This window comes from Indicator indicator, chromosome 29 (genome assembly GCF_027791375.1).
Source record: "Indicator indicator isolate 239-I01 chromosome 29, UM_Iind_1.1, whole genome shotgun sequence".
Lineage (NCBI taxonomy): Eukaryota > Metazoa > Chordata > Aves > Piciformes > Indicatoridae > Indicator > Indicator indicator.
Genome location: NC_072038.1, coordinates 8,463,767 through 8,478,562, shown reverse-complemented (window position 1 = coordinate 8,478,562; position 14,796 = coordinate 8,463,767). Strand labels below are relative to the sequence as shown.

General features: G+C 50.0%; 1 protein-coding gene across 1 annotated transcript; it reads left to right on the top strand.

Annotated features, from left to right (window-relative positions):
* The first annotated feature begins 215 nt into the window (after positions 1 to 215).
* On the top strand, positions 216 to 3,156 carry SOX9 (SRY-box transcription factor 9). The gene is made up of 3 exons (XM_054393820.1): positions 216 to 646; positions 1,571 to 1,824; positions 2,372 to 3,156. The coding sequence occupies exons 1-3, from the start codon at positions 216 to 218 to the stop codon at positions 3,154 to 3,156; spliced, it is 1,470 nt and encodes a 489-aa protein (XP_054249795.1).
* The last annotated feature ends 11,640 nt before the right edge of the window (positions 3,157 to 14,796 follow it).

Sequence of the window (14,796 nt, the reverse complement as noted above, 5' to 3'; positions counted from 1 at the left end):
GTTTTATTTCTTTTTGCCTCAAAGGGGTTGAGAAAAATAATCACAAAGTTTTGCAAACTTTTTTCAGTTTTCTCTCAGCCGGGCTTCACGCTGGTGGAGACTTTGCTTTTCCAAGTTATACTTTTTTAACCCTTCCCTGACGCTCAGCCACCCCATTTTTCTTATTTTTTTCTACTTTTTTTCATCCTCTGCTCCTCCCTCTGCTACTTTCTCGCATGAATCTCCTAGACCCCTTCATGAAAATGACAGAAGAACAGGACAAATCTATTTCCGACGCCCCCAGCCCCACTATGTCGGATGACTCTGCCGGGTCCCCCTGTCCCTCTGGATCCGGCTCGGACACGGAGAACACCAGACCCCAAGAAAACACCTTCCCCAAGGGGGACCCGGACCTGAAGAAGGAGAACGACGAGGACAAGTTCCCAGTGTGCATCCGAGAGGCAGTGAGCCAAGTGCTCAAGGGCTACGATTGGACCCTGGTCCCCATGCCAGTCCGGGTCAATGGATCCAGCAAGAACAAGCCCCATGTGAAGAGACCCATGAACGCCTTCATGGTATGGGCCCAGGCGGCCCGGAGGAAGCTCGCTGACCAGTATCCCCATCTGCACAACGCTGAGCTCAGCAAGACCCTGGGGAAGCTCTGGAGGTGAGTGCAGAGCCTGAGACCGGGAACTGGGTAGGCTGCAGCAGGCTGCTCCAGTCTGTACCAGCAGCTAGAGGAGGGACGGGGTGGTTTAAAGCCTGGAAAACTCACTGAGAAGTTTTGCATGTGCTAGCAAACGTGTTTGATGTGGGAGAAGTCAGAAAAGTAAGGGGAAAGTAGAGCAAGTGGTTTCCTTCTAGTCTTACAAGTGGTTCCTTTCCCTTTTCCTTTCCCCTGGGTGGCAGCTGGACCCGGTGGGCAGGAGGGGGCAGGGGAGAAGGGGTCTGTCCTGGAGTTTGTTTGTTTGTGTTCTTGGCCAGAGGAAATGATGGTTTTCTCGATTGCATCAGCTTGGCCTGGGAGAAGTGATGCGGGACGAGGCAGGGGGAGGGGGGGTTTGGGGAGGTAGCAGGAGCCGGGCACTCGCCTGCTATGCGGTGCCAAGCCCTGGGTGGGTGGGTGGGTGCGATGAGTGGTGCATGGCTGGGTGCCCTCCAACTTCCAAAATAAGGCAGGGAGGGGAAGAAAATAGAAGGAAAGTGAGTCACCTGGCTGCCTCTGACTGTGTGACTGCAGAAGCGGGGGGGGAATCCTAAATTTGCAGCTGCAGGAGGCAGTGAGCAAATTTGGCCCTGTCAGGCAGTGACAGGGCTGTCACCTAAAGCACCCCGGGGACGGGACCTGTACCTTTGGAGGGACAGATCCTGCCATTACTCTTGCACTTCGTTTAGCTACTGAAGCAGTCCTGGGTGGCAAGAGCAGAGTAACAACCAGCGTGTGCCCCAGACAGGGTGTTCAGCATTAAGCCGGGGGAGCTTTGCATTGCTATTTGGGGAGAGGTCTGGGTGTTAATACTATAGTGAGGGCAACCACTGATGCCCCACAAGAGCTGCAGCTTACCTCTTGCCTCTTATGCACTCCACTCAGGCTGCTGAACGAGAGTGAGAAGCGTCCTTTCGTGGAGGAGGCTGAGCGGCTGCGGGTGCAGCACAAGAAGGACCATCCCGACTACAAGTACCAGCCACGGCGGAGAAAGTCGGTGAAGAACGGGCAGTCGGAGCAGGAGGAGGGCTCGGAGCAAACCCACATCTCCCCCAACGCTATCTTCAAGGCACTGCAGGCAGACTCCCCACAGTCGTCCTCCAGCATCAGTGAGGTGCACTCCCCCGGAGAGCACTCGGGTAGGTACCACGGGGTGTTATGGGAGTGGGAGGCAGTTAAGTTACGGCTACCTAAGAAAAGTCACATCCCAGACCAGGCAGAAGTTGGAGCTGGGTAAGGGGTGGGAAAGGAGAGAGACTGAGAAACAGTCCCTGCACGAGGAAAGGGGCAGAGCTGCCCTCAACCCTTGCGCTTAGCATGGGCACACAAATGCTCGCCCACAAGTGCCAGCCCTTGCGGCTGCTTCCATCCCCTCTGCCCGTGAGAAACATGAACTGTTTTTTATCAAAACAAACCAAGAGATGGCCCTGCTCTCACGGCGGGTGTCTGAGGGCTCGGTGATTTTACTCGGCGCGATAGACGGGCACTGATAGGGCTCAGTGCTGTGCTCCTCACACCTGGAGATGTTTGTGTTACCCTACGCAACTGCTTTCAGAAGCAACGCGCTGTTATCCGCCCGCGGGTTAACGATTAACGGCGTTATCGGGGAGCCGCGGGTGCAGGGGTGCCTGGCTGGCACAGGAGCAACTCCCGTTTCATGTCCATGATCTTTCCTTCCTCCCGCAGGGCAATCGCAGGGTCCCCCCACACCCCCCACCACCCCCAAGACGGACACACAGCCGGGCAAGCAGGACCTGAAGCGGGAGGGACGCCCCCTGCAAGAAGGTGGCCGGCAGCCACCCCACATTGACTTCCGCGATGTGGACATCGGCGAGCTCAGCAGCGATGTCATCTCCAACATCGAGACCTTTGACGTCAACGAGTTCGATCAGTACCTTCCACCCAACGGCCACCCGGGGGTCCCGGCCACCCACGGGCAGCCCGGCCAGGTCACCTACACCGGCAGCTACGGCATCAGCAGCACGTCAGGCTCACAAGCCGGGGCTGGCCACGTCTGGATGTCCAAGCAGCAGCCGCAGCCGCAGCCCCCACCGCAGGCGCAGCCAGCAGCGCAGCACGGGCTGCCGGCACTGAGCGGCGAGCAGGGCCAGGCGCAGCAGAGGACACACATCAAGACAGAGCAACTCAGCCCCAGCCACTACAGCGAGCAGCAGCAGCACTCCCCGCAGCAGATCAACTACAGCTCCTTCAACCTCCAGCACTACAGCTCCTCCTACCCCACCATCACCCGCTCCCAGTACGACTACACCGACCACCAGAACTCCAGCTCCTACTACAGCCACGCTGCCGGCCAGAGCAGTGGCCTCTACTCCACCTTCACCTACATGAACCCCACGCAGCGCCCCATGTACACCCCCATTGCAGACACTTCTGGGGTCCCCTCCATCCCCCAGACCCACAGTCCACAGCACTGGGAACAGCCCGTCTACACACAGCTCACCAGACCCTAAAAAGCCATTAGAAAACAAGATTTAAAAAAAAAAATAAATCTTAAAAACCATCAAAAAAGCACGAAAGAAGGCAAGAAAGAGTAGAGGGGTTTCTCAGACTTGTTCTTTCTTTGCAATTAAAATAATAATTAAAAGAAAAGACGCTGAAGTTGAAGCTGGCAGGGAGGAGAGAGCTCCTTGAGCCTTCTGCACTACAGCATCCTCCAGGAAGTGGCCCCAAGACCCGGCAAAACTAGGTACAGACTTTGCAAGGACTGGACTTTAACTCTGCTTCCAGGGCACAACGTGGAGATGAGATTTCTTACCAACCAGCTCGGCTGTCCTGTTCTCTGGACTTTTGTAATGATTTTTTTTTTAGCAGTAATTAAAAAAAAAGAAAAAAAAAAAGGGGGGGAGGGAAGGGTAAAAAAGAGAGAAAACTCAGAGTCCTCTGTGAGGAATATTCTCTATTTTAAATATTTTTTAGTATGTACTGTGTATGATTCGTTACCAATTTGAGGGGATGTATATTTTTAGAGATTTTTTTTTAAATGCTCTTATTTTTCCAACAGCTTAAAAAAAAAAAACTTTAAAAAAAAAAATGACACTTAGTGGAGCAGCCCTAGGTTTTTCTTGCAGTCAGAGGTATTTTTGTATAGATAAGTGTCTTTTTTTTTTCTCTAAAAATAAAGAATGAAAGAAAAAAAAAAAGGAAAAAAAGAAAAAAGCAAAGCAATGAGCTCTGAACTGGAACAAAGCTCTGTGAAATGGCCAGCATCAGGCCGAGCGATGCTGAGCATGCAGGGACGAGCACGGGAGAGGCTTTATTTTTCTAACTAATAGCAAAACCAGCCAGCAGGAGATTTTTTTAACTTTATTTTTTAATAACCTTGAGCCTTAAGAAAGAAAAAAAAAAAAGAGGAAAAAAAAAAAAGGGTCGTAGGGGTTCGTTCTTTTTTTAAACAGCAAAAAACAAAAGTGCTGTTGAGAAGCCTTAAAACAGCCCTGTGATAATCATTGTCCCTGGGGCTTGGGGAGGGGGGCAGTGAGCTCACCCAGCTCCAACCACCCCTCATCAACTACTCCTTCACCCCAGGCCTGATGCAAAACCCATCCAGGAGCTCCCCCTCTGCTTGTGGGACATCACAGATACATTAAATTATTTATTTTGGGAGAAGAGCAGTTTTTAATCACAACTTTATTTTTTTTTATTGTTGTTGTTGTTTCCAATCTTCCTTCTATTTTAAGTCCTTTCCAAAGCCAATTCATTTATTGGAGTGTTATTTGGAAGGTAACTGTGCCTGTTAAATTATGATTGAAAGTGTAACCAGTCCTTTATTTATCTCTTTAATTCTTTTGTTGTTGTTATTATTATTATTCATTTTTTGGAATCTGTGTCCTGGGTTTGTACAAACTTATGCTCTTCCTTTTTATTTTTTTTTCTCCTTGTGTCTTAAAGGATAAACTGGAAAAACAAACAAAAAAAACCCCACAAAACCAACAAAATAAACCTTTGTATAAACTAAAAGATTGCAAATGTAGCATATCACTGAATCATTTGCCTTGTTTTCTGCCTCAGCTCCCTGGGACACACCAGCTCATGTGAGGATGAGATCCAATGCACCATTTTAGCCTTCCACCCACCCCTCCCTCCCCAAAAACCTAGTTTGAGGTTTGGGGGGAGACTCTGACTTTGGTGAAGCTGTGGCTGAACAGTTTAAGGATTGCTTTTTAAAAAAGACAGCAAACTTTTTTTTATTTAAAAAAAAAAGATATATTTGTTAACAGTTGTTGGTTGTTTTGGTTTTTGTTTTTTGTTGTTTTTCTTTTTTTTTTTAGGGATTCAGTAGAAGAGAAAAAGAAAAACAAATCTTAAAGCACTCTTATAATATGGCATCTCTCTATTTCTGTATAAAAGCAGATCTTTTTAAAGTATTTCTGTAACTTAAAAGACCTGTCATTTAAATCATATTTTGTCTTTAGGTAAGTTTGTTTCGGTTTGGTTTTGTTTGCAAAAATCCTTCTCTTTGTGAAACTTACCTTTTTTGTTTTGGTTTGTTTTTTTTTTTTTTGTTTTGTTTTGTATATTATTGTTTGCAAGAAATATACATTGTATTAAAAGTTAAATGTGCCACTGGTGTCTGATTTATTAACAGCTGAAGTCCCAGGATGGTTTTGGCTTCACTGAGGGGACTTGGAGGGTCCCCTCTCTGCTTTTATAGCAGAATTGTTTTGGTTGAGAAAGGTCTTTAAGATCATAGAGTCCAACCACTACCTCTCTGATGCCAAACCTTGTCCCTCAACACCACATCTCTGCCTCTTCTAAACACCTCCAGGTCCTGAGCACAGCTTCCAGAGACTTTGGAGGAAGGGAAGCCTTGGCAGGATGTTAGGGAAGCAACAGGATATGGAGATGAATGAAATTAACTCATCCAGGCTGTCAACTCCAAAGGTGATAACTAAACTCCAGCCATCCCCAAGCCACACTGGCTCCTGCCACTGTCACCAGTGCACTGCCTGGTCTGGGAGGATGCTGAATGTGAGCTGAGAGGAGAGGACCTGCCAAGGGAGAGCTTGGGGTTTCCAGATCATTCTAACACAACTGCTGAAATTCTCCCAGAAAAGGTGAAATCCAAGTGGGACATGGATCATCCTCCAAGATCAGTATCACCATTCCACCCTGAGCCAGCTCTCTCACAGCCCCAGAGACACTGCACAGACATCCCAGTGAAGAAAGACACCCCCTTCAGTCCATCCAGACAATGCTTTTACCTATCAAACCCACCCCAGATAAATCACTGCTCCAAACCTGCGTGCTCCATGCGGGCATGATCCAGCCCATGGCTTTGCCAACTCACCCCACCTGAACCTGCAGCATCCCTCTGCCATAACCCTGCCCTGGAGCACAGCTGAGCTGAGCTTCACCAGTCCTCTGCCCTGATGGACTCCCAACACAGAAGCAAGCTCCCAACTGCTGCTGTCATTGCGGAGGTTGCTGGTGATGGCACAAGCCTGTGTGGGCTCCCTCCACAGGCACAGTTTTTCAAATAGGAAAAACTCTGCAAAAATGTCATAACTTGACCCAAACTTGGTATGAAAGACACAGCCTCATGCCACAAACTGAGCACATTGCAGGACATGCCACTTCAGGACATAGTTTAATGTCCATGGTGGTCTTAGGTTGAGAGACGTACTCAATGACCTTAAGAGTTATTTTCCAACCAACTCTATGGTTCTATGACACCTCAAGGCACAGCCCAGAGCTGGGGTCATGTTCATAAACCCTATCAGACTGATCTGGTCAAGCATTACTTTGCTCACAGTTGATCCTCTCCAGACTCTTTCCCTGGCTGAGAAGCCAACCCCTGAGCCCAGCAGCAAGACCCACTCCCTGGAGCAGCCAAGCTCCTCATTGGCACCTTGAGGCAGGGACACTGAAGCCCCAGCACAGAGCAGGAGGAGCTCAGGACTGCAGTGCAAAGCTTCTGCACCATTGTAAAATATTTACTCTGACTACAAGTAACACTTAAGCCAATTAACTGAAAGGGATTCATTTACTCTGTGCATTACTTAAGGTCAGTGTCACTATTTACCTGTGCAGTCAGCCACCACGGCTGGTGGGAACACTTCAGTCCCAGTCATTTCTTCACAGCATGTAGTGGCTTCCCCCTGCCCTGATCAGACTTTGCCCACTGCAAGTTTGGGCTTTGCTGCTCCTTTGGGAAGAAGAACAAATGCAGCTCCTGGCGTTATGGTGAGGAAGCACCCGGGAGCCCCAGTGAGAACTTGGCAGGCCGAGAGCAGCAGCCGGCTGCAGACAAACCATTCAATAAAGCAGTTAATGTCTTTCTGATGCTCGTGTGGGTGGGTTGGGCTGTTACCCAGCAACAAGCTGGAAAACCTCCCAAAACCAGGATAGCCTTTGTCTCACTGACTCTCCAGAGGTCTAGGCCAGGAGGGACCCTTCACATCCCCCCCCAGTTTGCACTGGGTGCGGCAAGAACTGGAGGGTGGGAGCAGGGCAGAATCAGGACAATTCCAAACAGGCAGAGCTGCAATGAACCCCAGCTGCCTTTGGGGTCCACGATGGCATTTCTGTCCCAACACAGCCGTCCTCAGCTCCCCTCTCTCTCCCTCTCCACCTTCCAGCCGGAAGCATCCCAGGAATATCTTCCTCACAAGAAACCAAAAGAGCAAAGCTCGTGACCCAACCCTGGACCTGTAATTTCTGCACTGTTTACTTATGGTGTGGGCTTTAATGCTCTTGGCCTCCGTTTGGGAAAACCAAGCTGGCCACGAGTCCCTGGGCTTCCAAGCTTCCTGCCCACCCACTGCTGGGGCTCTGCCCCACTCCAGGGGGCCGAGGAGGACAGAGAAAGAAAAATGCTGAAAAAGCTGCAAAGCTTCAGGGCACTCTGTGCTAGAAAGCAGAGCAGGAGGGGTGGGGGTAAAAAAATAATAAATGAAGGGAACTCTTAAAATGCTGCAGGGCAGGTTTGAGCTACAGCAGATAAGAGCAGGCACAGGGACAGATGTGCACCGGAGCTGCTGCAATGCTGCACGGCGGGTTGGGGAGTGCTGCAGGCAGGACAGGGAGGGGGGCACCGGTGGAGCCCTCCCCCCCCCCCCCCCCCCCCCCTTCCACCCAGCTTCTGCTGAAAGCTGTGGGTTGGGATGGTGGAGGGCAGAGTGAGGCTGAGCCATGTTCCTGGCTGCTTTCCCTTCTGCAGTGCCCTGTTTTGCTTTTGCCAGGAGTTCGCTTTCTTCATTGGTTCAGAAAGAAATTTTAAAGAAAGAAAGTGGGGAGAAAGTTTCAAAGCAGTCCTGGGGAGAGCCATGGCACAGCCCCTGTTCCCTGCCCGGGTCCCTGTCATGCCCGGTCGTGCCGGGCTCTGCAGCCGGGAGGCTACAGCCACACACAGCTCTGTGAGCCGGCCGCCCGCAGCCCTGTCAGCTGCTCAGAAATGCAGCCTCGGTTTGCATTTCCTCAGCCAGCTGTTCATGTTGACATCGCATGAAAGCCAGGGATTTCTCCAAGAGAGGAGGCCAGATCGCAGCCAGCTGTGCACTGGGATCCTGCGATGGGCTGCGGCTCCTGCCCAGCTGCAGCCTTTGGGGAGGGCAGGGTCCATACATCACGGCAGAGCAGCGCCCGCTGCCAGCCTGCAGAGATTTGATAGGGTTTCTCCTTCCCTTTTTTCAGGGCCAGGTTCCAGGAATCAGGTGGTTAAATGAGATGGAGACTTAGATGTCAAAGTGAAAAGAGCAAGCTGGGTTTTCCCCTGCATCTCAGACACTCACCACCTGGGACTCTCCAATTCCCTGCAGGCAGTTGGTATCACCCCAGAAGCAGTGGCTTAAGAATGGGGGACAAACACAAGCCCTTCTTTTCTCAGCTGACACCAGCAAAATTTGACTGTGATGCTTGGAATGGACACTGTGAAGATAAACCCAACTGGAAAAGATGGTGAGGGAGCAGAGCTTAGAGATGCATGGCACAAACAGGTCCAAGGAGTCAGACAGGATACTGGGAAATAACCTTAAACATCTGCAGCAGAAGCCTCTTGCCTTTCAGACTGTCTCTCGTGATTAGAGCACCAGTGGCTGGGGATGTGGAGCAGACAGGATTGGAACAGCTCAGGAACTGCGTGCCAAGGATCTACCATTCAATGCTGAAAGCCACCAAGCCACTGCTGTCCTCTCCACTGCCCCCAGCCAGGCTGCTCACCCTCACCCAGAGGCAGCACCCACCTGCAAGGATGGTCCTGCACCCATGTGCCTTAGGTTTGCAGCACCAGCTGATGGGGCCGGAGTAAGCAGTTGTGCAGTGCTCATCACACCCAGCACCCATCCCACAGAGGTCCACAACGCGTGAGAGAGGACAGAAAAAGGCTCCTGGTCTGGGAATGGAAGACAAAGCCACTTCCATGGCAGGATTAACCACTCTGGAGCAGCAATGGGTTATTATCAAGTGGCTGCTCACAGCTCAAGCAGCAAAGCCCAGAGTCATGAGCCTGGCAGACCCCACAATCTCCGAGGAACAGGCCACAGACACCACAGCCACTCGCACCCAGCCTGGGCACAGACATGCCGTAAGTGCTACTGTAATATAAAGAACTGATCCTAAGGTGCCTTGGGGGCCATAAAGGCCTCAATTGTTAGCTCCTTGGGTCAGAGCCCACCTCTTTACTACATGTTTGTACAAGGACTACTCTAATGGGGCGCTGAGCCGCAATTGGGGTCCTGAAGTGCCATTGTAATACAAATACTAATCATGCAATAGCTGTTATACAAGCAGCCCCTGCTCAGGGCTGAGCTCTGAAGGCTCATAAACCAGGCAAGGCTCTATTGAAGTCAACAGGAGCTTGGCCCACGCGCGGGGAGCCGGATCAGAGCTGCTCAGCCAACCCTGCGGCTGTGAAATTCCAGTTTAATTCTGCATGTGTGCGTGCTTCTGTGCGTGTGTGCACACAGAGGCTGAGCCCATCGATGGTGAGGAGCTTGAGCTCTCAGACAGACTGTTTGTAGAGCTGGGGTGGGGAGGGGAGCCCTTTCTTCATTAAAACAGAGTCACGTTTATAAGAGGCTCAATAAAACTCGTTTGAAATAAGAAAGAACAGCGACTATAGGAAGGGAAGGGAAACAAACCTCCAAATTCCCATTTCTAATTAATTACCTGCTTGGGAACTGCTCTCAGTTTTCAGTACCCAAAACATTTTACAGGGAGCGAGTCTGAGAGCTGGGTCTGTGCAGCTTACGAGCGCTGCAACCGCAGCGCGCCGGGAGCGGAGACGCAATAACGCAGCTCTTCAGCGCGACACAGAGAGGTGTGACCGGGTCCAAGGGCTGCCCGAGCCAGACAGATGCAGCCATTCAGCCTGGAAATAAGTAAAATTTTAACAAGGTCATAGCTCCAACCTTAGGAAACCCACAGGCTGAATAACGTGTGGCCATCCCAAGACGACCGCGTGCAGAAAACACCCACGTAGAGTCAGGGCTCCAGAGGTGCCAGTGTAGGCAATCAGAATGGTGGCAACCTGGCCTCATCCCCTGCCCTGTGATCTGGCATCACCTCCATCATCCTCCTTAATAATCCCACTGGGATTTGCAACCACAGAATCACAGAATTATTGAGGATGATCTCAGACGCCTTTTCCAGCAAGCCCAGCCTATGACCTAACACCACGACGTCAGCTAAACCATGCCACCAAGTGCCACATCCAAGCTTTTCTTAAAGACTTCCAGCGATGGTGACTCCACCACCTCCCTGGGAAGTCCATCCCAATGCCTTATCAGCCTTTCTGTGAGGAAGTGCTTCCTAATATCTAACCTAAATCTCCTCTGGTGCAGCTTCATACCATGCCCTCTAGTTCTGTCACTTGCCAGGGAGAAGAGCCTGACAACAACTTCCTTTTCCGTAGAGTCCAGATCTGTGACCCAATTTCCCAGTGTTTCAGGGGACTGGTTTAGTTCCCAGCCTGGAGTTCCTTTTGATACAAGGTGAAGTTTCTCACTACTGAGAAGGATTTAACCCTCAGTGCTCAAGGTGACAGCTCCAACATGGTCCTCCAGCTCAGCCTGGTTTAGGACAGCATTCCTGCCCAGCAGCCCTGCCAGGTCCCCTGCACACCCCAAGATGTGTCAGAGAGAAAGGGAAAGAAAAAAGCTTTACATTTGATTTTTTTTCCTTCTCCCAATGTGGGGATTAATTACACACATTGTTTGGGCACAAACCAACTATCACCAAGCAAAGTCTCACTCCATAAATTTTCAGCTGCTAATAATAAGACTGGACAGGAGTTTTAAAGCTTCAGTAGACAGTTTACAATTAACCTACTCCTGTCAGCTGGAAAATCACCTTACAATATGATTCCAGTTCACGTCTGCCTCACTTTGAGTTAGAGACTGCCTCTGAAACCCAGTAAACGTATTGTGCAGAGCCAGGAGGAAGGCCCAAGGGGCAGAGTTTCAGCCTAGCCCTGACCTGAATTTTTCCTGATGTTGGGGCAGATTTTCACCAGGCTGCCAGCCCAGCCCTTGAGAGCTGGAAACCAATCTCCTCAAGTTCTCAAGCTCTCTGAACTCACGCCAGTCAAGTTTTCATCATCTGCTCCAAAGGGACAAAACCCTGGCACAACACACCTTTGATTTACAGTTGCAATGCAGGTGAAGGAGAAGATGATGCACATTTTGAAGCCCCAGGCAGCCTGAAATGCACAGAGGAAGATAACCCAATCCTGTTATGCCACAGAGCACAGATGCCCACTGGATCTGCCTGCTGACTCTTCATGGGCTTTTTCCAAGCTGGGAGCCATCATCCCAGTGGTTACCTCCTGACTGAGCCAAGCTAACCAAGTACACGTGGACATCCCAGTGGTGTGATAATGGGATACATCCCTGTAACTCAATGGTGTCTGATACCCTCTTCTCCCTCTTTTACCAGCTCATTCACAAGTCTTTCAAGATAAAGAACTCAGCACTGAGTTTCTTTTCTGAATAACACCTGCGTTTAGGGAAGCTTTGACATGCAAAACATCCTACATGGAGCTTACGACCTCACAGACCACAACTTTGACTTTGGTCCCTTGCCTTTGGCCACAGCCAGAAGGTGAAGCTTCAAAAAAAGGTCCCATCTGAAACATTTTTTTGAAAGCCCCCATGGTGAAATGCAGTAGTGAGGAGTAAGTTGGGGGGTGGGAGGGGGTGGGAAGGCACCCAGTCATTTTCTGTGATTAAAAGGCAAATTTTATTCCTCTAGAAACTTGGAAGCAAATGTGGCGTTGCTATGGTTTCACACCCACTGGCTGGAAATGACAATATTAGCAGGGTGACCTGGTAATTAGAAACTGTGCCCCCAGGTCAGACTGGGGAGAAAATAAAAAGAGATTAGGGAGTCCTAAAGACACAGCATAATGCTGCGGGCTCCTGGGCTCCCTACCTTTTATAACCGGCCCATTTAAATGCAGATTATGACTTTCCACCTGGGGCTGCTAATCTGTCTCACAGCCAGATCAAACAATAAGGCATCTCTCCACACTGTGGGGCCAGGGTGCTTTGGAGCTCAGTCTGTCATCAGGTCTGTCAGTCTGTCTATCCCCCTTTTCTCAGGGTTAAACCCAAAGTTTTTCATTCGTAGATGATTATTTTTCCTCCTTGGATGTTTATCTCCTCCTCTCCCTCCGCCAGACCCCAAGGATTTGGAGCAAACCAGGCTCAGATTTTCCTCTTGGTGATGTAAACCAAGGGGGAGCAATCAAGCTCATTAGCACTGGGCTGGCATGCACTCAGTTTAGGGAGGGGAAGGATTATGCACTGGCACTGAGATAGCAGGAGGGTGATTTCAAGGAAGCAGGTGGCTCCTCTTAGCCCAGCATCCCTATAGTGGCATGAGGAAGACTTGAGGGCCTACAGTCACTCTCAGCCCAGCAGTTTCTACTGGTCTAACTGGGTGAGGTTGGCCAGATAGATGTCATCCCCATGGGAGCTACCTGACCTAGCACCTGGGCAATCCCATGATGATGAGATAGCTCATGGGAAGAAGCAGCATCAGTGTTGTAGAATCATAGAGTGGCCTGGGTTAGAAGGGGCATTTCAAAGTCATCTAGTCCAACTCCCCTGCAGTCAGCAGGGACATCTGCAACTACAACAGGTTGCTCAGAGCCCTGCCCAACCTGACCTGAAATGTTTCTAGGGATGGGGCATGTACCAGCCCTGTCTCACCACCTTCATTATAGATTTTTCTTTCCTTAGATCATGTCTAAATCACCCTCTCTTAGTCTAAACCCATCACCTCTTGTCCTGTTGCCACAGTGTCAACAGTTTTGGAGAACATGCTTCTTACTGTAGGATGGGGAAGAGAAACCCTGTGTCTGAAACAGAGTGGGATACCTTCACATCAAAGCAAGAGAAAGTCTCCAGCTCCAGCACTTTTTCTGGTCCCCAGCTTACCTTAACAATCTGCCTGCTGGCCCCTTTGTCATGCAGAAACACCCAAGAAATCCTACCCTGGCAGAGTAAGTGTGGGTCAGCCCTACCAGTTTCAGCAGAAGGTTGCTTAACCCAGCGTCTGAACAAGGGAAAAAACAGCCAAGGTGGTTTCAGCTGTGTTTTCTTTGGTGGCAGCTGCTGGTGGTGGCTGGGTGGGGACTGTCCTCACCCAGGACTTGCACTGGTCTAGAAGGGGGTTAGAAAGAAACAAGGCAGAAGTAATCCCTGTAAGCTGGACATGTAAAAACACAAGCCCCCTCTTAAACACCGACGGAGAGGGTAATGCCAGTGTCATTAAAGCCAGACGACTGCAGCAACACCAACTGAGAGGGAAAGGTTTAAGCTCCTTAGACTCTTGCACCTGGCACTTTAATGCTCTTCATTTTCACTCTGTGAGAGAGCACTTCAATGGGGACTAATAACACCACCACACACTTAGCAGCCTCCCTCCATGTGTCTGCTGTGTATTTTCTCACAACCCAGTGCAGGTGTCAGGTGCGTGGTCATTGGGCACCTTCTGCAGCTCTTCAGAGAGTCAGGAATTTTTGTCTGCTTTTCTGAAGATGCCAGACCAAAGGCCTCAAGCCCCAGTTTGCCCTACCATCAACCCCCTGGTGTAAGATTTGGGATTTCTAGGGCCCACAACCTTACCTTGGATGGATAGTTAGCATCTCTCTCACTTCACGGTCCTGGTAACCCAAGCTCACACAGCTCCATCCATGACCAATTTCAAACATTCCCTATTCCAGAGCCACATCAACCTTCTCAAAGTAGGAGAAAAAGATAAAACAATGCCCAGAAGACTCAAGACAGCTGAAGGCGCTGTCTTCCTCCTGTATCCCACTCTTTGCACAATTCTCTCAGAAAACATAGGAACAAAATCCAACAGAGCACCCTGGAAAAGAACCCAAATGGCCCCTGGGAAGATCAGTCTCTGAATGTAGCTGTGGCCAAAACCCTTCTTTTCCAGCTGCCTTTTTTCAGTGATAAAATAGTGATTACTCCTTGCAGTTATGCTGAAGTAACTACACAAGGAGGATGAGTAAGAGCTGGGGTGCAAGGCACTGGAAACACAAGAAAAGCAAAACTGGATCCCTCAAGCCTTTCCACACACACCTCTGGCATCCAGGCAAATCTGAGCACTTCTGTGCCTCAGTTTCCCCCCTGCTTGCCCACACAAGCAGCTGCACTGCTCTGCAAGACCAGCTCTCAGATGACAACTGGACATCAGAGAGATCTGATTTTGCAGAAGATCACTGCAGATATCAGCATTGCAGGAGTAATTTCAGTCACCCCAGCTGCCAGAACAGGTACATTAAATCACACATGGTTTAATGGCCATGGTGGTCTTAGGTTGAGAGTCGGACTTGGTGATCTTAGAGATCTTTTCCAACCCAAACAAGTCCATGATTCTGTGATAGCTCACCACTGAGAAAAGACCCTGATAAAAAGCCAAAATTGAGCTTTATTAGCCTCACACTTGCCTTCCTCAACCCTTTTTCTGCCCCTCATCCCCTTTCCTCGCCCCTAGTCCTCCTCCCTTCCCAAACTGTCATGGTTTATTTTGTTTGGGTGGATTTTCTTTTTCTCCTCTCCCCCCAGCCCTCGCAAACAGATAGCTTTCCCATGGAGATCCAGCCGCTCCGTGCCCATTAGCATCCTTGTGCATAATTA